Below are 19228 nucleotides of genomic sequence, written 5' to 3'. Positions count from 1 at the left end.
CTTGTTCAACTAATCATGTCAACAGGTGGCTCCTATGTCAGGACTGCTGGTTCCTCTGAGTAGGTTCCTCCTACTCTGTTCCTCTCTGTCCCGCTCAAGCCCTCAGGCTGCACTTGTCTCCTGAGCTGCATGACTGACAAACTCAGCCCTGCTCCTAACTGGTATTTTAAGCAAAACTGGAGGGATCTTGGAATACTTTTAGACTTTGATGAAGAGCGATCAACAGGTAAAAGACCCATATTACTGACTCTCTTTAAAAAGCAAATGCTCTTCTGCAAACAGGCCCCTGGGGGACAGCTGAACTGGGCTGAGAGACCAGACTTTGTAGGGAAGGAGGTCTGCGCCATCCAGAAGCTGAGGCAGCAATCCACTGCCCAAGTTCTCATTCCAGGAGGAAGGTGTTAGCATTTTTTTCAGCAGAAATATGCGTGTTCAACCACAAAGGAAAGAGAAATGGCTCAGAGCAGCTCCTGGGCTGGTGCAAAGTCTGGCAGCTGAGCTCCTGATGCAGCACAGCCAGTATCTCTAAGCAATGAGATTGATAGTTACTAGCAGGACATCCGTCTCCCAAATCTGCTGGGACCAATATCCCCAGCTGACCTCCAGCAAGCTTACACGGCACAGACAACCACAGAGAACGCCTGCTATTTCAGCCCCGCAATCATAGATTCATTGCCTGACCTCCTTCTCTAAATCTTTATATCATATTTCTCACTCTGGAGACGTGAGTCAATGTGTTGGCATAAGAAAACACACCAGGAGAATATTCCTGTGCCTCTCCCCTTTATCCTACCCATCCTGCTTATGTGTTTAATTGAAATAACAGAAAGCGAGGAGCATTTGGTGGCTGCAGAAAAGCATGTGGAGACTTTTCATCCCTCCTCAGGACAGACAAGCAAGCCGGTTGATACTTCTCACAGGGAGAACCCCAAAGGTAGCACAGGAAACTGCTCCCACCTAACTTCACAGCCACCACATCCCTCTGACAGCAGAAGACCTGCTGTCCCAGGACTGGGATGCCTTCTCCCCACGGGAGATGCACCAGAGAAGATCTTCAGCGTGGGCAGCAGCCTGTGGCCTTGGTTCTTCCCACACTGAAGAGCAGATGCCTTGGGGACCCTGTGCCTCAGCACCTGCATGTCACCCTGGCCTCCTCAGCACACTCGAATGCTGCATGGAAACCTCCTGTGAGACCTTCCCAGGGGCTCAAAGCAGCATTTGAGGCCATGGCTGAGGAGCACTTGTCCTCAACCTCACCCCTATGTGGGATTAGCCCTTTCTGGTCAACTTGTGAGCAACTGGCTGAAATCACCCAACTCTCTTGCATTGACCAAGTCGTCGCCAAGGTGCCTACAAGGTCTGTGCTTCCAAGAGAGATCAGGGAACAGTCCAAGGTCACTTCACTGAGGCTTTCAGGCCTCAGGAAACTCTCCAAGAAGAGTCCTACATCATGGCATGAGGAACCAGAGACCAGGAGGAGAGTCCAAGCCACTTGCTCAAGGCTGTGGGAAGTCTGTGGCACAGCTGGCTCTCCCACCTGCATCCCAGGATGAGGGCACAGAGCTGGCCAGGGTGAAACAAGGGCGCTCCGGACAGATGAGGGGATGCCCAGCCATGCTTTAGGGAACGTGGGCATGGGGAAGCTGCTCTCAGCCCATCATCTGCTTGACACACAGGTTCAGCAGATGACAGGGAGAGCAAAATGGAGGACCAGCAGTGAGACTGCTACTTGGCATCTGAGCGCAGACCAGCGTGTTTTGTCAGTCTCGTCCTGGCTGGTACTGTTAAAGCCAAAGCAAGATGCTGCAAAAAGAGAAAAAGAACGAGGGGAGTGTCAAATGTGACACTTTGGGGAAGCCATTCAAGTCCAGCTGCAAGTGTAGGAGCTGTGAATACCCAAGGGCAGGGGGGTTCTATCTTTTTCAGCTTGTGGACCCTGCTAATTTTCCAGCCAAGACACAGGCTCTTATATAGTGGGTTACCTCTGCCATCAACAGATCTGCCCCTACTGACTCCTGCCATAGACCACGGACTCCTACGGGTCCAGTGACTATAACTCAAAGACTGCTGAACTTACACGGTGGCAATCGACCACCAAAGCAGCATGACACAGCCCACAGACAGGAAGGCTGAAGAGAAACCAAGTTCCTGCCACCTCTCTGCAAGGGACCACAGCTGATCCCTATAGATTTCCCTGATGGGCACCAGAGGGACCAGGTTAGTGATGGACTCGTGTGTGCAGCCAAGGGCTTGCAAGGCGAGAGAGCAGAAGCCTGCAGACAAAGACACACAGGCAAAGGCAGAAAGTTGCTAGGGAAGATGGATCTGTCCTCCAGTAAAAAATGCCAGGAAGGGCAAGCTGCTTGAGAAGCTGCTTCAGACACAGAGTCAGGCACGGCAGCCCAGGGACACCCTGCGTGGAAACACTCCGTAGCTGTGCTCCAGTCTCTGGGGTCTCCTAAGCACATGCCTATACCCTTCCCTGCTTCAGCAGGGCTGGTTTAAACCCCTTTATATTTAGCCAGGCCTTCTAAGTGCTAAAAATGTTACTCCACACCTAAAGGCACATACGTGCTGCAAGTCCCTAGAGGGGTGACTCTCGCTAGCCCGCAGCAGGTAACAGAAAACGCAGAGGCCAGGTCCCCGCGCCCGGCGGCTCAATGGAGCCCTTATGGCAGCTCCCTTCCAGCACGGAGCCCAGGTGATCAATTTGCTTCTGTTTGGGCCCAAAGTGGAGGAAACACGATTACTGAGAGGCACTGACAAGCGGCAGGAGCCGCTCAGCCTCCTGGCACAGCTGGAGGAGACGTGAGTGACATCTGGCCCAGGAGGGACCCACCGGTTCTGGGGGGAGTAGCTGATTTTTCTAAGTTTCTCTATAAACACCACTCAATCTTTCTTTTTTTTTCTTTTGCGGTGTTTTTTCTGGGTCCCGTTTATTCACTCACAGCGGGGCTTGTCTGTAACTCACATGTGTGTGTAGATACAAACGCTACTTATCTCCCCCTCCACGTCTCAGCCCTATTCATCAAGCGTTTGTAAATGGCATTTTATGAGCGCTGAGTTTTTAACAAGGCAGGCACACTGCTCCAAAAGCGAACAAAGGGGCCCCTATTGGAAACTTTAAAGATGTTTAAACAAAGGCTTCTCTTGAAAACCTTTAACCCCTAATGCCAACCTCAAGGAAAATGCTATGTTATGAGCAATCGGAGCACAAACATCTTCTGTGACCGCAGATTGCCGACAACAGGCTGCCTTGTTGGCTGCGTCTTTTCTGTTTGCTACCGTCGCCAACAAAGGCAGCTCCCAAGCCCATCTTGTACTAATCACGTAAAATTTCTTTAATTCTTCAAGAGAAAAGAAAGTTACAACTTCCAGAAAAATCAACAACAGCTTTTTCCAGTTGGATGCAGCAATATCCCGCCTGCTTTGATGGAAAGTGTCATTTTACTGCAAACACCAAGATCTCTTGCATGCTTTCCAGATGGGAATTTGTATTTCAGATGAGGCCAAATTTATCCATATCCTGGTGGCAAATATCAGGGCTGAGATCTGGGAGGAGATTTCCCCACACACATTTTTTGCTGATATCAGATGCCAATCTAATGAATCCCTGCAGAGATCACAAGAATCTGCTTGTGAAATGCAGTTTCTACTTGTTACTGAGAACCTGCACGCTCACTGCCTGCGATTAATTGCTCCTGTTCTCGGAAAAATAAAAAAAATAATCTTTATTGTCAAGAGACGCTACAGAGGGTCCCACAGGGAGGACTTCACAGTAACTTTATAAATAGTCTGGGCTTCAGTGAAGCAAAAATCCTATGAGTTTGAGCAGAAGAGATGAAGTTGTGTGCCTTCTCTCAGAGCTGGGGTGTGAACAGGCTCCTCTTTTGGAGCCCCCTTTGCCCCGCAGAGCCCCTGCACACACGTGGTGGCTTCCTTCAAAGCGGGACAGTCCCGTTTCCCTGCCAGCCGCCACTGACACCAGCTCCCGCGCTGGAGCCCTGTGTCCTGGCTGGATTTGGGCTCTCTGCACCGCAGCAAAGGCTGCCCTCACCAAACGAGGGGGGAAACCCCAGCAGAGCACATACCACCACATCGTGGATCTGCTCAGCTCCACTTATCTCAGGTGGCTGCGTGTTAGCAGAAATAAGACGACTGCAGAATAATCTGATTTTCCAAACAAATTTTCCCATGTAATTGCTTGGAACAAAAGTGCCCAAAGCTAATTTTCCCCTCTGAAATGGTTGGAATTATAAGCCAAAGGTGGGTGATAGCCTGTGCAAACATATTTATGAGTATGCACAGACCCAATTTTCCAGTCGTGCGGAAACGGTGCATAACAAACTTAGGACGCACTTTTAAGCTTATCTTTTCGCAGGATCTCGATCTCCTATTGCTCAGTACACCTTGCCCAGGTGTACCAGACTTTATTATTCTCTGCTAAAAGAAATCCTCGACTGTATAAGCAAGAACCTGCCCGAAAGCTGGGCGAAAGGTAAGCAGAGCAGGCAGCCTGCAAACTGCGCCATCCCGACAGGGAAGAGTTTACATCCTCCACAGCGCACCGAGGGGCAGAGCGGGGTACCATGCGGGGTACCACGCCTTGCCACTGCCTCTCCAAAGCGTACCCCCTGCCCCGCACACTCGGGGGGGGCAACCACTGGCACGGCTGCCGGGGCCAAGGCCATACAGGTGGGGGCTCTGGGAGCGCCCCAGCCCCTGCCCTGGGGGAACACCCCATTGCAAAGGCTCTGCTCTTCCCCACCCTGCCCCGGCTTTGCTTTCTGCTCTTCAAGCCCAGGACCGCTGCTCCCCTCCCTGCCAGCGCCACGCCGAGGAAAAGCCCCCGCAGCCCCCGCCGCGCACAGCACCGCGGCTCAGCGCCACCTGGCCGGGCCGGGCTCCCCTCACCCTCCTCTCCCTCTCCCTTCCCTTCCGCAGGGGCGGTGGGGCCCGCGGAGCCCCTCACTCACCCGGGCCGGCCGCCGAGCCGCTCCCCGCCGCGCTGCTGGGCCAGGTACGGTGGGCGCGGAGCTGCGCGGGTCGCTGCGCGGGCGCGGTTCGCTGCGCGGCGGCAGCAGCGGTGGGAGGCAGCGGGGCCCCGCGCGGCATTTAACGGGGCGGGGGGGGCGGGGGGGGCGGGGGGGGCGGCGGGGCGGGTACGGCCGCCGCGCCCCGGCCCGGCCCCGGGGCAGCGCTGGAGGGGGGGTCCGGCCGCCTGGCCCGGCTGGGGGGCCCGCGGCACCCCCCGCCCCACGGGCCGTGTCCGTGCAGGTGCCCACGGGCGAGCGGGACCTGCGCGCAGGTGGAAGCGGCGGTGGGCAGCGGCGTGCGGCGGCCCCGGGCTCTGCACCGCTGCGGGCACTCGCCCGGCCCTGCGAGCGGCCAAGGAGGGGCGGCTTCTTTTTTCCCTTTTTCTTTTTTTCCTTCACCCCCCCCTTTTTTTTTTCTTCTTTTTTCTGCTTCACCCCCATTTTTTTCTTTTTCTTTCTGTTTTCGGCCCCTTTTTCTTTTTTGTCCCTTCTTTTTTATTTTTTCCCTTCCCCTCTTTTTCTTTTTTCCCTTTTCTTTTTTCCCTCTTCCCCCCTTTTTTCTTTTCCTCTCGTCTTCCCCAGCTATGGGAGTGCACCTGGGAACTCTATAAACTCAGAAGGTCCTGGAAAAAGGGGACTCCACATTTGCTATCCCTTTGAGTTTAGGAGCCCCTGCAGGTACTGGCTGCAGTGTGGGGAGGTGGGTGCGAACCAGGGGGATGCAGAGCAGAGCTCTGCGGGCTGTAGAGCCTCAGGTTGAGCTTCCAAGAAGGTCAACTGATGTGCCCAACTGTAGCGATGGAGATCATCAACAGAGGCTTCTTAGACACCCTGGAACTGACCTTCCCAGCCCTCCACCTCCTCTCAGCACTCTAGTGGTGGTAGGAACCACCTTGAGTGCTTTGCAGGGCTGTGGTTTAGTGCTTTACCAGCACTTTCCTTTTTGCAGTCACCAACATGAGGAACAGAGAGACGACTTCAGGAAATCACCCACATTCTCTGAATTTTCTAGTAGATGAGCCAATACAGCGTGATCAAACTTGGGTGTTTTGAGGGTGTTAGGGCAGGCACAGGGCAGCTGGGGAGCCCCCCCCCCCCCCCCCAGGGTGCCCACCCCGGCTGGCCCCCGGTCCCCTGCAGAGCTCACCACTGCAGGGCTTTTGTGCTTCCTGCCCTCGGCTGGTGTTTGCCGTTGGTGTGGTCGATAAATCCCCCAAGCCCAGAAAAGGCTGAATTTCACTTGTGTGTGCAGTGAGGAAAATATAGGATTTATAAATACCCATGCATATACAAGGGCTTGTGGGTTGGGTTGGTCTGGATTAAAGGAGGTATTGAAAAATGAGGGAAGCCAGAAACTGCAGGCTTCTCATTTCTGTGATTTCTAATGGCTTTTCCTTTTGCATAAACATTGCATTGACTCCATACCCATTTTCTCCTCTGCTCTGTACAAAATATAACCCAGAGCTCTAAAATGGATATTTTTTATTAGGACATTTGGTTTCCCCAAGCTGAGGAAAGAACAATTGCCCTCTGTGACAGCAGGTCCCCAGTGAGCTGCAGGGCAGCCATGGCCTGAGCGAGGCAAAACGGCAGCTCCTTTGGGGGGGGAAAGCAGCAAATTAAATCTCTGCGCTTGAATTCAGCGTTACCTGTGCTTGGGGACACTGTTACCATGAGTTAAAAGTTCCTGTATAACGAGTTGATTTGAAGACCCAGTTTCTAAACAATAGCTGCCGGGATTGTGTGTTGGTCTCCTGAGTCAGGTACTTTCATTCCCAGAGGACCAAAAAAATCGGATCCTTTTCCCTGCCGCCAGAGCTGCTGTACGCCTGTGAAGTGGAAAGCAGCAGTGCAGAAGGCTGTTTGCTTCTCCCAGTGCCCGTAAAAGTGCTTTTTTCTGCTCTGGCGGTTGCCCAGGGGTGCACATGCAGCATCTTGCGGGCCTGATGTGCCCTCGCAGAGCAGAAGGCGCGGTGGGGACCAGGATTTGTCCCACACCACGAGCCTGGCTGTCTCAGCAGGAATGTGCAACCCAGAGGCAGGGGAGGGCTGAGCGGGGAAGGCCCCTTGGTTGGGTTCTCCCCTGCTGGTGCCAGAGGCAGGAGCCGTGACTGGTGCCGGCGCAGGGCAGCAGCCGAGTGGGAAGGCAGGGTGCACCGAGCTGCAGTGCTCGGCCATCATGATGCACAGCCCTGCCCGATCCCCTGGGACCAAGGAAGGAGCAAATGTGTTTCCCAGCTGGAGGCAGGAAAAAGCGCCGAGTGATGCCCCCCACGCTCACTGCTGAGATGGCGAGGGGTAGTTTTCAGCTGGCGTGTTAAACATCAGCTCTCCTAAACTCGGCGATGTGACCGCGGGGTCTGACCCTACGAAAGCATCTGTGCCTGCCTGGGTTCCCTGCACGCCCACATGAAACAGCCCTTCACAAGACAGTCCAGCTGTGTGCCTCACACACAGGGCACTCCTTTTTCTCCTTCATTTCCCATGGAAGAAGGCACAGCAACACAGCCAGGGCTTGCAAATACCCACGGGTGCCCTGGGTGTCTCCCACCTCCAGCACCAGTGCAGAGCCACCCCAGAGATGCACCTCAAAGCACACTTGTAGCCCTGAGGCACATCCCAACCTAAAGCGAGGGAAAACCTTGGTGGTAAGTGATGCCAGGCTGAGCAGGGAGGGGGAAAGGCTTACAAAAATCGGCGTAGGAGAAAGGTGGTGGTTCCCCCCTTGCTCCCCCCCTGCTTCCACATAATGCCTGGCTGTGTGCGAGAGCAGCCCAGTCCCAGCTGAGACCTCAGGCTCTGAAAAGGAGGCTTTTAGCATGAGCTCCAAGAGCTCGGCCTGTGCAGGGCTGCTAACATGACACTGAACTAACACTGCACTACAATCAAAGCATTTTAATAATTTAATATAATAAATGTCAGAAGGAGTGAATAATTCCCTGTAACCCTGAGGAGGAGGTAGGTGCCAGGAGGAGCCTAGTGGGTATATTGAGCTGCTTTAGCAATAGCCCTTTGACTCTCTGAAGGTAAATTTAAACCAGATGATGGATGCTGGGTGGTCGCCTCCGTGGGCAGAATGGCAAGCACTGTTCAGAAATGCGTCACTGAAACAATTTAGCCCCAAAATTTGGAAGGCAATGGCTGCAGAGAACGGACAAAGAGAAAAAGAACAAGTTTTTAGGTAGACGTTCCCCCAGCTAGAGATCAAATCTGAAGAACTATGCTCTGTTTACCTGCCTTTGGCATGCACATTCCCACTTTAAGTAGTAAATAGTATATAGATAATTATTCCAGAATGCTCTTTAATAAGCTCTGGGCAGTAACCCACGTGCCTCTAGTATTACGTACGGATGGCAGGGAGCAGTGATACCTGCACAAGCCTGGCCCTGCCCGGAGCCAGTGCCGCAGGAGGCTCTGCAGAGCAGGCATTGCTGCTGGCCATGCTGTCAGCACACGTCTTAATCCACAAGTTTTGGCAGTTTGCTCCTGAACACTCCCTGCTGCTGCCTGGCCTCGGTACCAGGCTGTTCCTCACTCTGCCAATGGGTTAATGGGACAGGCTGCTAGCCCAGTAGCTCCATGGGGCTTGGTGCTTCCCAGCAGATCCCAAGCTATATGGATGGGTGCTGATGGACACTTTGGTGCCAGTAAGTGACACAAACAGGGATGGAGCATGTGTCCGCACAGCTGAGACCCAAAGCTATGCTCCTCATTTTGCACTGAATACTGAATGATGAGACTCACCAGGAAAAAATTCACGCACCCAGCCTGGTTCTTCCCTGCTCTGTGCCTGTTGTCTCTGACAAACTGGGGGTGAAATGCTACTGAACAGAGCCAGCAAGGTTCAAAACTCATTTTTCACTGTGTGCATTAGCGCAAAAGAATATCCAAGGTTAGGCTGATGGACAGCCTTTTACTCAATCTGTTTCCACATTTATCCTGATCACAATCAGTAGTTCTGTAAAAAAAACAAAAAACAAAAACAAAAACAAAAAAAAAACCCACCAAAACCAAAGACTTTTGCAAGAGATTCCCAAATGACGCTTTTAGATGAAGGGGAAAATAGCAAAGGTGGATCAAAGCTGAAATCACACTATTGCTTGGCAGCAGAGAGTGAGACAGCTGCAGATTACCATTACAGAAAAAGATTAAATAACTTCCTTACAGGATCTCTTTGGCTGTGCAAAGATACAAACCATTCAGCGGACAGAAAGGCTGGAGTGAAACTTTCCAGCAAGGCTCAGTAACCCACCCAGGAGCGGGCACTGGTGGGGTACCAGCTGGTGAAGCTCAGCTGCAGCATGCTGGAGCAGGAGTCTCCCAGCCCCACGATGGAGGGTCAGAGGGGACAGATCCAGCCTCAGCACGGGAGCTGTCAAGGGTGATCTGAGGGTCTGTCTGGTGAAGAAGCTCCTTCTGCCTCGCCGTGTGCTGGCAGCGTGTGCTCTGCAGTCAGGAGCGGGCTTGCTGTGGCCGTAAAACCTTCATTTCCCAGACACAGCTAGGCAGCTCATGCTGTGGGTGACACTGGCACTGGCTGTAAATCTGATTTTGGCAGAGCTCTGTCGATTTATGCTTGCTAGTGATCCAGATAACACATCTAGGATAAAGACTTGAGAACAAGGAGGGCAGGAGATTGTATCGCCTGGCTGATAACCGAACAGAGCAGCGATGAGAAAATCCATGGAGTGCAAAACATCAGGTCCCCATGGGACTACCCAGAGGAGACGCTGGGTAAATATTTGTGTGTATGGGAGATGTGTTTGTCTTCCACAAACAGGAGAGCACCAGCTTCATCCACAACATGGGAAAGCTGGAAGTGAAGGGATATACATTTAAAGCAAATTGTAACATGGATCCTAGAAGCTATAAAGGGCACAGCATTTTTAAACTACACGTGTTGCACTGGGAAGAACAGAATTGGCAGGTGAACTCTTCTAAAAGGTTGCTTGGGATGTCTGCTTGCTGCTTCTCTCCCTAGGAGCTTGCTCTGGCCACTGAGCCCAGCAAGAGCTCACCATAACCTGCCTTAGGATGCTTGGCAGAACCAGATTTACCTCCCTTCACACATCTGGTTGTTTATGCCCTCAATTATTCCCCATTTCTAGCCTATTTAAGAGGAAGAGAGGCTGTATTTAATGGGGATATTCTGCTGCACACCTCCTGAAAGATTTTCCCTGGGTGGCCATGGCTGATGCCCCGCATCCTCATTGCTTCTCTGAGTCATCCCCAGGTGCTGCCCACAGTCCCTGGCCGCTTTCTCTCATTGACTGTGTTTGCAGCTGCGGTTGGGACTTCACAGCCTTCTCTGGCCACTGCTGTTTGTCTCTGATGGGAGGCCGTTGCTGTGTGGAAAGGTCATGAGTGACCCCCAGGAGCCTTAGGAGGTTCAGGAGCCAGAGCCTGAGACCAGTTTCCATACAGCTTTCTCTCTCCTGAAGATGCTGGATCTGATTTGGGTCTGATGCTCACCCAAGTGGGTCCAAAAACATCCCCTGGGCATGCAAGCAGAAACACAGAGCTGTTGGCAAATACCAGCAGGCATGAACAACCCTTTGCAGCAAGCCAAGGGAGCTCAGCACGTGAAAGAAGTGAGCTCAGGCTTAAGTCAAAACCTTTTCATAACCAACCAGGCTGGGTTCCCCTGGTAGGAGCAATTTCTTGAGCGTTCCCAGCTACCATGCCCTAAACACTGGCAGATGTGCCAAGGAGGGGCTCCTGCCCAGGCAGCACCCCTTCCCTCTCCTCTGGTTTCCTCTTATCCAGATGAAGGTACTCAGGGGGCTTAGGGGCAGGAGCTGGTGTTCTTCAGATGGGTCGTCTCACCTCCTCTGAAAGCACGTCAGCACCACAGAAGTTGTCCCCAGTAGACACCCCATAGCTCCCCCCGTTCTTATCCCCCGGTTCTTGCACACATGTCCCAGGTGGCAGAGCAGAGCACCTCGGACTCAGACCCACCTCATCTCCCTCTAGCCAGCTAACGCCCAGCCTACTAAGCAGAGGTAAATGTCAGGTGTATGGGAACTCCTTCTAGTTAATAGAGCAGAAACAATCAGCAAAACTACCTACTACTTAGATCTTGGAGAAAAATGCAGCTATTTTCACCCAACAGCCCTCGCAGAAGCAGACGAGCAGCTCCTCCTTGCCTGACAGCTCCCCAGCTGCGCTCAGGGCTCCGTAGCATCATTTCCCAACTCACAAAAAAGCCATACAGCAACAAGCACATCAGGTGGATAAAACAAACTGATAAAGAATTAGAGCACTGCCACCACTGCATGGGGCTGGAAATCATAGAAATGTGTGGTGCAGTGCTACCAACGTAGCGCCCTGTGCGTGTTTGATGGAAAACTGATGAAGCAGTTATTCAGTTATCCAAACTTTGTATTTGTCAGCGCCAGCCCTGGTCTTAGAGCGAAGGCTCCAGTGCTTTCCGATGGGAAAGCCTTTCCACCTCCGCCGCCCCATCAGGCTGGACAGGGAGGGAGCTCCAGGCTCCCCACTCGGCATAGGGCCAGGCAAGGAGCTGGCTCTGGTGTTGCAGCGCTGGGGGATCGCTGTCTTGTAGATCCAACCTGTACCAAACCAACCTGCTTCGAGATGGTGTGCGGAGGTACCTGCAGCTGCCAGCAGACCAGACGGTACTGATACTGCACGCCAAAGTCGCACAGAAGTCCTATGGCAATGAAAAAAGGTAGGAGATCGCTCCATCTTCTCCCGTAGCAGCTTCCAAACCCAGCAACCTAAAGCTCGATTTCAGCCATGCTAGATTTCTCTAAGCTAATGAAGCAAATGATTTGACATAGCCCCTCGCCATCCACTCACAGCCTCTTTGCATCCAGGGCCATAATTTAGTCTTCATGAACTGAGTAACACGAGAAAGATATTAACCTCCACCTGCATCCATCCCAGTTAGACACTCCCAGTGGTTAGGTTCCTCCCGTGGAGTGCTGGAGATTGGAAAGATGAAGTAAAGAAGGAAAGAGACTATTCAGATCTTACCCCCCAAGAATGAAATTATAAAGATGAAGAGGAGGAAAGGTTAGTGTTCTAAGTGCTCTGGAAATCTTGTCTTAAAATCTGAACGGCCACAGCAGGGACTGGGGCGTTGCCATCAATGCCCACGGTCTCCAAAAAGCTGCTATTTTTGAAAACCCTTCCCGCACTGCAAAAACACTTTGAGGTTCTGGCTTGAATTTCCAAAATTGCTACTTCTGGGCAGTGATGTCAGACTGTGGCACTGTAATATCATTAATCCTCCATTAATCCTTGTGATATATAAATATTCCTCCCTTATTACCAAGTGTGGAATATCTATGAGGCGACAAACTCTACCTCTAAGGCGTAACCCACCCACACCCCAGCAAAAAAGAGCTCTAGGCTGGGCTGGCTGTGCCTACAAAGTCCTCATTGCAGCCAGTCTCCTGCCAGGGGCTGCTGGTCTGCCGGTAAAAGTTGTATTTCGGGACTGGGTCTTCCAGCCAGGAGGGAAGCCTTCATATCGCTGAGCCTTTGGCACAGCCTCTTTCCCCTGCTGCAGACCCCATGCAAAGGATGAGCATGAAAATCAGATGCCAGGTCTGGAGAGGGAGAGAAAACCAGCACAGAACTCCCAGGTTAAAGTTTAAAGGTGCTGGTCCTGTTTTCCTTCGTGGTGGGAGTCAGGGGCCCGTGCTGTGGATGACTTGTTTAAATAAACCCATGCCCAGGACTTTAGGGCTCTGAAATATCCAGCCCCCTGCACTGGTGGTTTCTCTGCTAGTGCTTTACACAGTACCAATAGCAGATGAATTTGCACCATTCACACAAGTGCAAAGACAGTGGAAACCCAAATAAAACACAGGAAAACAGGTTTCCAAAACCCTGGCTATAGATTTATTTGCGTTGGGCTGTGAACCTGGCTGTGAATGCAAACTCTGTTCCCGACCTGCTGAAACTCCCACATGGCAGGCGGGCAGAGACAGGGGGCCTGATCCCTCCTTGGCTCGGGGCTGGGGGCAGCCAAGGTGCCCAGTCCTCCCCTCCTGGGTATGTCCTGTGGCCAGTGGGCTGATGGCTACCACTGGCACTAACAGATGTGGCAGCTGCCCCGGGCTGGGGCCAGATTCTGCAGCTGGAGGCAGCTGGTGGAGGGCAGAGAGGCTGAGGCAGCTGCTTCAGCAGAGCCCAATTCCTCCGGCCAGCCCTGCCTGCGCCCCCCAGCCTGGGGATCCCCAGCCCCACGTACATCCTGCAGCCCCACATACATCCCAGGTGCAGCGTTGCTGTGGCACCAGTGAGCCCCAGTGAGGGTCCCCACTCTCAGTGCAGCCATCTCGCTGCCCCCAAGCACCTTTTCTGGGTGCTGAAGTGCCATAAGAAAATACCCTCTTGTCTCTGCAGGTTTTTCTGCCCCCCACCTTGCGTTTACCTGAGCGGACCAGGATGGAAGTTAAAGCAAGACCAGATAAAAGGTAAGAACTCGGCAGCAGCCCTGGACCTCTCCTCCTGTGCCACAGAGAGCTGCCCTGCGCCTCTGCAAAGGGGAGAGTGACCCAGTTTAGTTTATCTTTGCCCCTGCCCCAAAGTTTTCTTTCCACCCTTGAGGCTGAGCCCTCCCCGGTCCAGACCCAGCGGGGGCTGGAGCCTGGAGCCTGGGCCACCCACCGCGCCAGGAGGAGCCGAGCCCATGCCTGTGCGGGGGCTGCAGGGTGCTTCTCCCCGTCTCTTCCAGCCAGGGACCTGGGAGAGGCGGGTTTTCGGGTGTGCGGGTACATGGGGCTGGACAGCATGGGCAGCAGCCTGATGGAGACCCAGAAGCTCAGCTTTGAGGAGCAGCCAGACGCAAAGGTAATGCCGCTGCTCCCTGGGGCTGTGAGCCCTCTCACTCAACATCAGGGCTGGGCTGTCCCCAGTGTCACCCCATGCCCCGGGCTGTCACATCATCCCCTTCCTCAGGATGTTGCGGTCCTTCCTTCCTAGCCATCACTGCCCCCGCCTGCTCTGCCACCTTGCTGTGGCACATGCAGCAGCCAGAGCAGCCAGGCAGGCTCCCCTGCCTTGCCAAGAGCCCTGTCTATCTTCGGCACCATCTTTTCAGATCGACGGCCCTGTGGCAGGCAGGCAGGCTGCCAAAATCTGCACAGCTCCCTCAGCCCTAGTACCTTCTCCCGATAACTGCGCTGCTGCTTATTGCAAAATGAAAGCCCAGTCTTTCATTTGCAGATAAACATCAAAAAAACACCCTGATCAATCCCAAAGTTCAAGAGCTTTAGCAGAGCTCTGGCATCTTTGGATAGGGGGAAAAGAAGAAGAAAAAGCATTATCTGGGTCCCCAAAGAGCACGGGGTCTGAGTCGGGCCAGAAATCTTACAAAAAGAGCCTTTGTCTGCAGTGCTTGCATTGCTGCTAAGGCACAGCGTATCAGCCAGGATGGGGGGAGAAACCATAAACCCAGGCCGATTTCTCATGTTATGTGGGATAAATCACATGTGAACATTCATTTCCATGAGGAATTCTCTGCCCCCAGTGTAAATAAAGCCTCTGCCGATCCCCAGGTCTTCATTCCACCTGTAATAACATCTCTGGTCGTTTCCCCCTTTAAATGAACCCGGGGCTCTTTGAAAGGGTACTATTATGTCCTTGTGGGGTGTTGAGGAGGGCGAGGAGGGTGAGGAAGGCTCGTGGGGCTGGGCTGGAGCTGCCAGCAGCTCCTCTCTACCCTTGGCAGGGCTTCGGCTGTGCCAAGGCACTGTACATCTCGGACGCGGACAAGCGCAAACATTTCCGCCTGGTCCTGAAGCTCTTCTTCAGCAATGGGCAGGAGATCGGCACCTTCCACAGCAAGCTGATCAAGGTCATCTCCAAGCCCTCACAGAAGAAGCAGTCGCTGAAGAACACGGACCGTGAGTATGGGGATGGCTCTATGGGGAGGAAGGTGGGTGTGAGCCCAGGGTGGGATGCTGTCCAAGTGCTCATGGCTTGGCTCCAGAGTGGTCCAGGATGGACCCAAAGCCCATGGGCACCCCCAAAAGAGGATGTATCTGGACATATTGATGTCTCAATTCCAAACGGTTCACCCACCACAATGTGGAATGCCCTGATGCCAACATGCTCCCCACACCATGGGCTTCACCTGCACCTTTGAAAAGCCCAGCTGGGCTGGCACGTAGAGAGAAGGGCAGCTGGGAGGGGGCTGGCTCCTGCCCGGCTGGGTAACACCAGTAAACAAGACTTGCCCTCCCTCGGCTTGACAAAGCCATAGTTCAAGCCATGCACAGACCTGGCAAGCGCTAACACAGCCACCTCTCCCCACAGTCTGCATCTCCTCGGGCTCCAAAGTCTCCCTCTTCAACCGCCTGCGCTCCCAGACCGTCAGCACCCGCTACCTCTCTGTTGAGGGGGGAGCCTTCATCGCCAGCGCCAGGCAGTGGGCAGCCTTCACCCTCCACCTGGGTAAGGACCCTCGAGGGGCTGCTGATACCAGCGATGCCCAGGGCTGCCCACCTCCAGCCCTGGCTCTCCCCTCCTGCAAAGCCAGTTCTTGGGGGGAAAAAGGGGTGGGAATTAGCCTGAGGGTGTGGGAACCTAGCTCAGATCTCACGTCTGCCCAGTGTTCCTGGAGCTGATAGCCATTTCCCACTGGCTTTAAGGGTTGGTGTCATATCTTGAGGGCACATGGGCTGTGACCAGGGTAGCAACAGCTGACTTGGTCAGGACGTTCACAAATCCAAGCAAGTAACTTGTCTGGAATAGGCCAAAGCCCAGCAGCATCTCTGCCCACACTACCTCCAGCAGTGTCCCTCCAAGGTACCACATCCCACTTCTGCTCTCCCATGCTGGGCTCCCAGGGAGCAATGGTCTTTCCAAGCAGTGAGCACCTGCAGAGCAGAGAAAGCAATAAAAAAGCACCAGGAGCACAGCCGGAGCTGTGTGTAGCAAGGCAGCCCAGGTTAACCTGCTCCCCGGCTGCTTGGGGCAGTGACTCTGCCTCTCTCCTTCCTGGCAAGCCAACGAGTGCTGCACCCGGAGTGAGTTCCCCCTGCGGGAAGGGTATATCCGCTACGGTTCAGTGGTCCAGCTGGTCTGCACGGCCACCGGCATCACCCTGCCTCCCCTGGTAAGCCTCCATCCCTGCGGGGGTCAGGCACATGGTCCTGGCCGCTCTGTGGCTCAGCAACGGGTACCATCCCTGGGCTGCTGCTGCCCGCAGATCATCCGGAAGGTGATGAAGCAGTACGCCATGCTGGACGTGGATGAGCCCATCTCCCAGCTCCACAAATGTGCCTTCCAGTTCCAGGGCAGCGACCACATGTACCTGTGTCTCTCCACGGAGAAAGTGATCCAGTTCCAGGTATGGTAGCACGAGGAGGGGGTGAGGACACCCAGGGTGCTCCCTGTCCTCTCTCCCAGCTCCTCTGTGTTGGTGCTGGCTGGGGAACATGTCACCGGGAGGGGTCTTCTAGAAAAGAGGGTTTGCATCCAAGTTAAGGTCAGAATCACTGCAAAGCCACCTGCCTCTGTCTTGCCTGCTTCGGTGGGAACATCGTCACCGAGGTCTTTGACATTTATATCCCAGTGAGCAAAGCAGTCTCTTGCTGGAACCGACCAGTCATCCCGACCCTGGTTCCCTGCCATCCCCACTGCAGTGTGCTTGGAGCTGTGATGCTCTCCACAGGCGTCTCCCTGTCCGAAGGAAGCCAACCGGGAGCTGCTGAACGATGGCTCCTGCTGGACCATCATCGGCACTGAGACGGTGGAGTACACCTTCAGCGAGAGCCTGGCCTGCATCCACAAGCCCGTCAGCCCCGTGCCCCTCGTCACTGCCCTGCAGGTAGACACAGCACCGACCACGGGCCACCTCTCCCCCTCTGTCACCTGCCTCTACCATGGCTCCTGCTCCTGAGCCCTTGCACCTGTGTTCAGCATCTCCTGGCTTTGGGATGCTGTGGGAATGCCCAGGTCTGGACTGCTGTGGTGGGGACGGGATGCGCAGGCAGAGCATCCTGCAGGAGAAGGAGTCTGGCGCATTCCACCACATAACACACTGCCACACGCACTGCCTGTCACAGCTCACGGGTGGCGGGGACGTGGCCATGCTGGAGGTGCACGGGGAGTACTTCCATGCACACCTCAAGGTGTGGTTCGGAGACGTGGAAGCAGAGACGATGTACAGGTAATGTGGCCGAGGGGTGGGGAGCAGGCAGGGAACAGCCGCCAGGTTTGGGCTGTGCTGGGCAGCTCTGGGAGGGACGTGGCTGCCAGCCTTGGGGACAGGGGCACTTGCACTGCCCGTCCTGCAGGACCAAGCACGAGCATTGCAACGAGAGGCAGGGATGAGTGTGGCTGGTGGCTGCTCTCTGCCCTGGATGCAGCCTGGGGGTAGTGGTGGGTGGGAGATAACAGAGACCTCAGGGGGCTGCAAACAACCAAGCAGCCCTGGCAGAGAGGAACACAACACCCGGGAGAAGGGGGGAAATAGGCTGGAGGCTTCATGCTGAGCTCCAGGCTGGAGGAGTCATACTGGCACCGCTTCGAGTGTGGGACCCACCTCGGTTAACATTTTCCTCTCCTGCGCCATTCCCAGGAGCCCCAAGTCACTCGTGTGTGTCGTCCCTGACGTCTCTGCCTTTGGCAGTGACTGGAGGTGGCTGCGATACCCCATCGCAGTCCCGCTCCTGCTGATCAGGGATGATGGCCTCATCTACTCCAGCTCGTTCACATTCACCTACACCCCCGAGCAGAGCTTCATTCCAGGGCAGCAGGTCCTCTCGGATGTTCCCCAGGGCTCAGACAAACTGCTTGACAGCATCCATCAGGAATTCACCAGGACCAACTTCCACCTCTTCATGCAGAGCTAGCAAGCTGGCCGGGCAGAAGCTTGGCCTCACCTCCAGCTCCAGAGAAGGGCTGATCCATCCACCCCATCCAGGGCTCAGGGTGATCCTGGCAGAGGGTCCTGCCCACACATCGAACGCCTGCCATGTTACCGTGATTTGCTGACTTGTCTCTTCTTCACGGCAGCATCTCACCCTGCTGAGATCTTACGCGAGAGCATCAATAAATCAGGCTTGAAGGACTCATTACTGATTCAATCGCTTCCTTACTAACCTTCACAATTTACCTCCCATGCTGGCACAGAGCATCACAGCTCCCTTGATATCCTCAGTCCATATATTCAAAGGCCAGGAGGGATAGGGATGATGCATGAATTTGACCTTAAGTGTTATTGACCTATACACCAGGAATCCCTGCATCGCTTCTGCACTTTTCAGTAATGAGGAGCTGATTTCCAGCAGCCAAATACCCGGCACCAGATGTTTTGGTTTTTTATTGGAGGCCCAGACGGGGTCATTTCAAAACGAAAAGGGAAAAAGAGAGTGTGAAACCCAGCTCCTTCCTAGCTGGCGTGGCTCTGCTGAGCTCTGTTGTTTTACACACTTATACACACACAGAAATTGCAGCGCTGGCATCAGCAGGAAACTGCTGATGTAAAGATTCCATAACAAGAAGCCAGGTTTCTTGGAGCCAGACCTGAGTGTTATGCAGAGTGGGTCTTACAGCTTTATTTAGTCTTCAGATCTCTGTGGCATCAAAAGACCTATGGTGTACCTGGAAACCTGCTGGTTTCGAAACAACCCAACTGCCAAACCCACAGAGGTGTTCAACCCACCCTGAACTCGGTGGTGGCAGGGGAGCAGGGGGAGCACGGTGCGCCACAACCCACAGCACCCCAGGCGTGCGGAGCACCCAGACCCACACGCAGGCCTCATCACCCAGCTTACCTGTGTGTTTTGTGTGATCCAGCATGTTTTGGACACCAGCACCACACAGATCGACAGCCCCGGTGTGCATCCCCTGCCACGCTGCACCTCCACATGCTGGACCCGGGGCTGCAGGGCACTGATGGCCTCACCACCCAGTGTGGAGATGCACAGTGATGCCCGGTGTCTTGGCCACCTCCTACAGCTTGTGCATGGCCCTGGATCCTGTGGGAGCACAAGAGCTTTGGGTCTCCAGGGTCCTAACCCAGGGACTTCTCAGAGGGCAGCGCCTACCTAACCTCCACCAGGAGATGGGGCTCCTTCTTGCCCAGAACCTCACAGAGGGTGAAAAGCTGTTAGCAGACACATCTGTGTGCATCTGGAGCTGCAGCTGCTGGAGGAAAAAATCAGGGAGAATATTACAGTGCATGCCAACAGCCAAGGGCTGGCAGA

At 54.2% G+C, this 19228-nt stretch overlaps 2 protein-coding genes across 3 annotated transcripts in view; one reads left to right on the top strand and one right to left on the bottom strand.

Moving 5' to 3' along the window:
- MATN4 (matrilin 4) overlaps positions 1–5094 on the bottom strand; it is an 18101-nt gene extending 13007 nt beyond the window's left edge. Inside the window, exon 1 of one of the 2 annotated variants that reach the window (XM_055722903.1) lies at positions 4977–5094. The gene's annotated coding sequence lies outside the window, so the exon portion shown is untranslated. The remainder of the gene's footprint in view (positions 1–4976) is intronic. The other variant, XM_055722902.1, reaches the window with a different exon arrangement.
- The window catches only part of RBPJL (recombination signal binding protein for immunoglobulin kappa J region like), a 20510-nt gene extending 1282 nt beyond the window's left edge, over positions 1–19228 (top strand). The window contains exons 2-12 of the mRNA XM_055722546.1: positions 4382–4498; positions 4945–5020; positions 11602–11727; positions 13416–13486; positions 13747–13862; positions 14743–14917; positions 15330–15467; positions 16022–16365; positions 16690–16845; positions 17084–17187; positions 17599–19228. Of these exons, the coding sequence (XP_055578521.1) occupies positions 4382–4498; positions 4945–5020; positions 11602–11727; positions 13416–13486; positions 13747–13862; positions 14743–14917; positions 15330–15467; positions 16022–16365; positions 16690–16845; positions 17084–17187; positions 17599–17872 (1697 nt within the window). The 3' untranslated portion in view covers positions 17873–19228. The remainder of the gene's footprint in view (positions 1–4381; positions 4499–4944; positions 5021–11601; positions 11728–13415; positions 13487–13746; positions 13863–14742; positions 14918–15329; positions 15468–16021; positions 16366–16689; positions 16846–17083; positions 17188–17598) is intronic.

This window comes from Falco cherrug, chromosome 10, assembly GCF_023634085.1.
Source record: "Falco cherrug isolate bFalChe1 chromosome 10, bFalChe1.pri, whole genome shotgun sequence".
Lineage (NCBI taxonomy): Eukaryota > Metazoa > Chordata > Aves > Falconiformes > Falconidae > Falco > Falco cherrug.
Note: the sequence above shows the minus strand (reverse complement) of the source record. Positions and strands in the feature narration are given on the sequence as shown.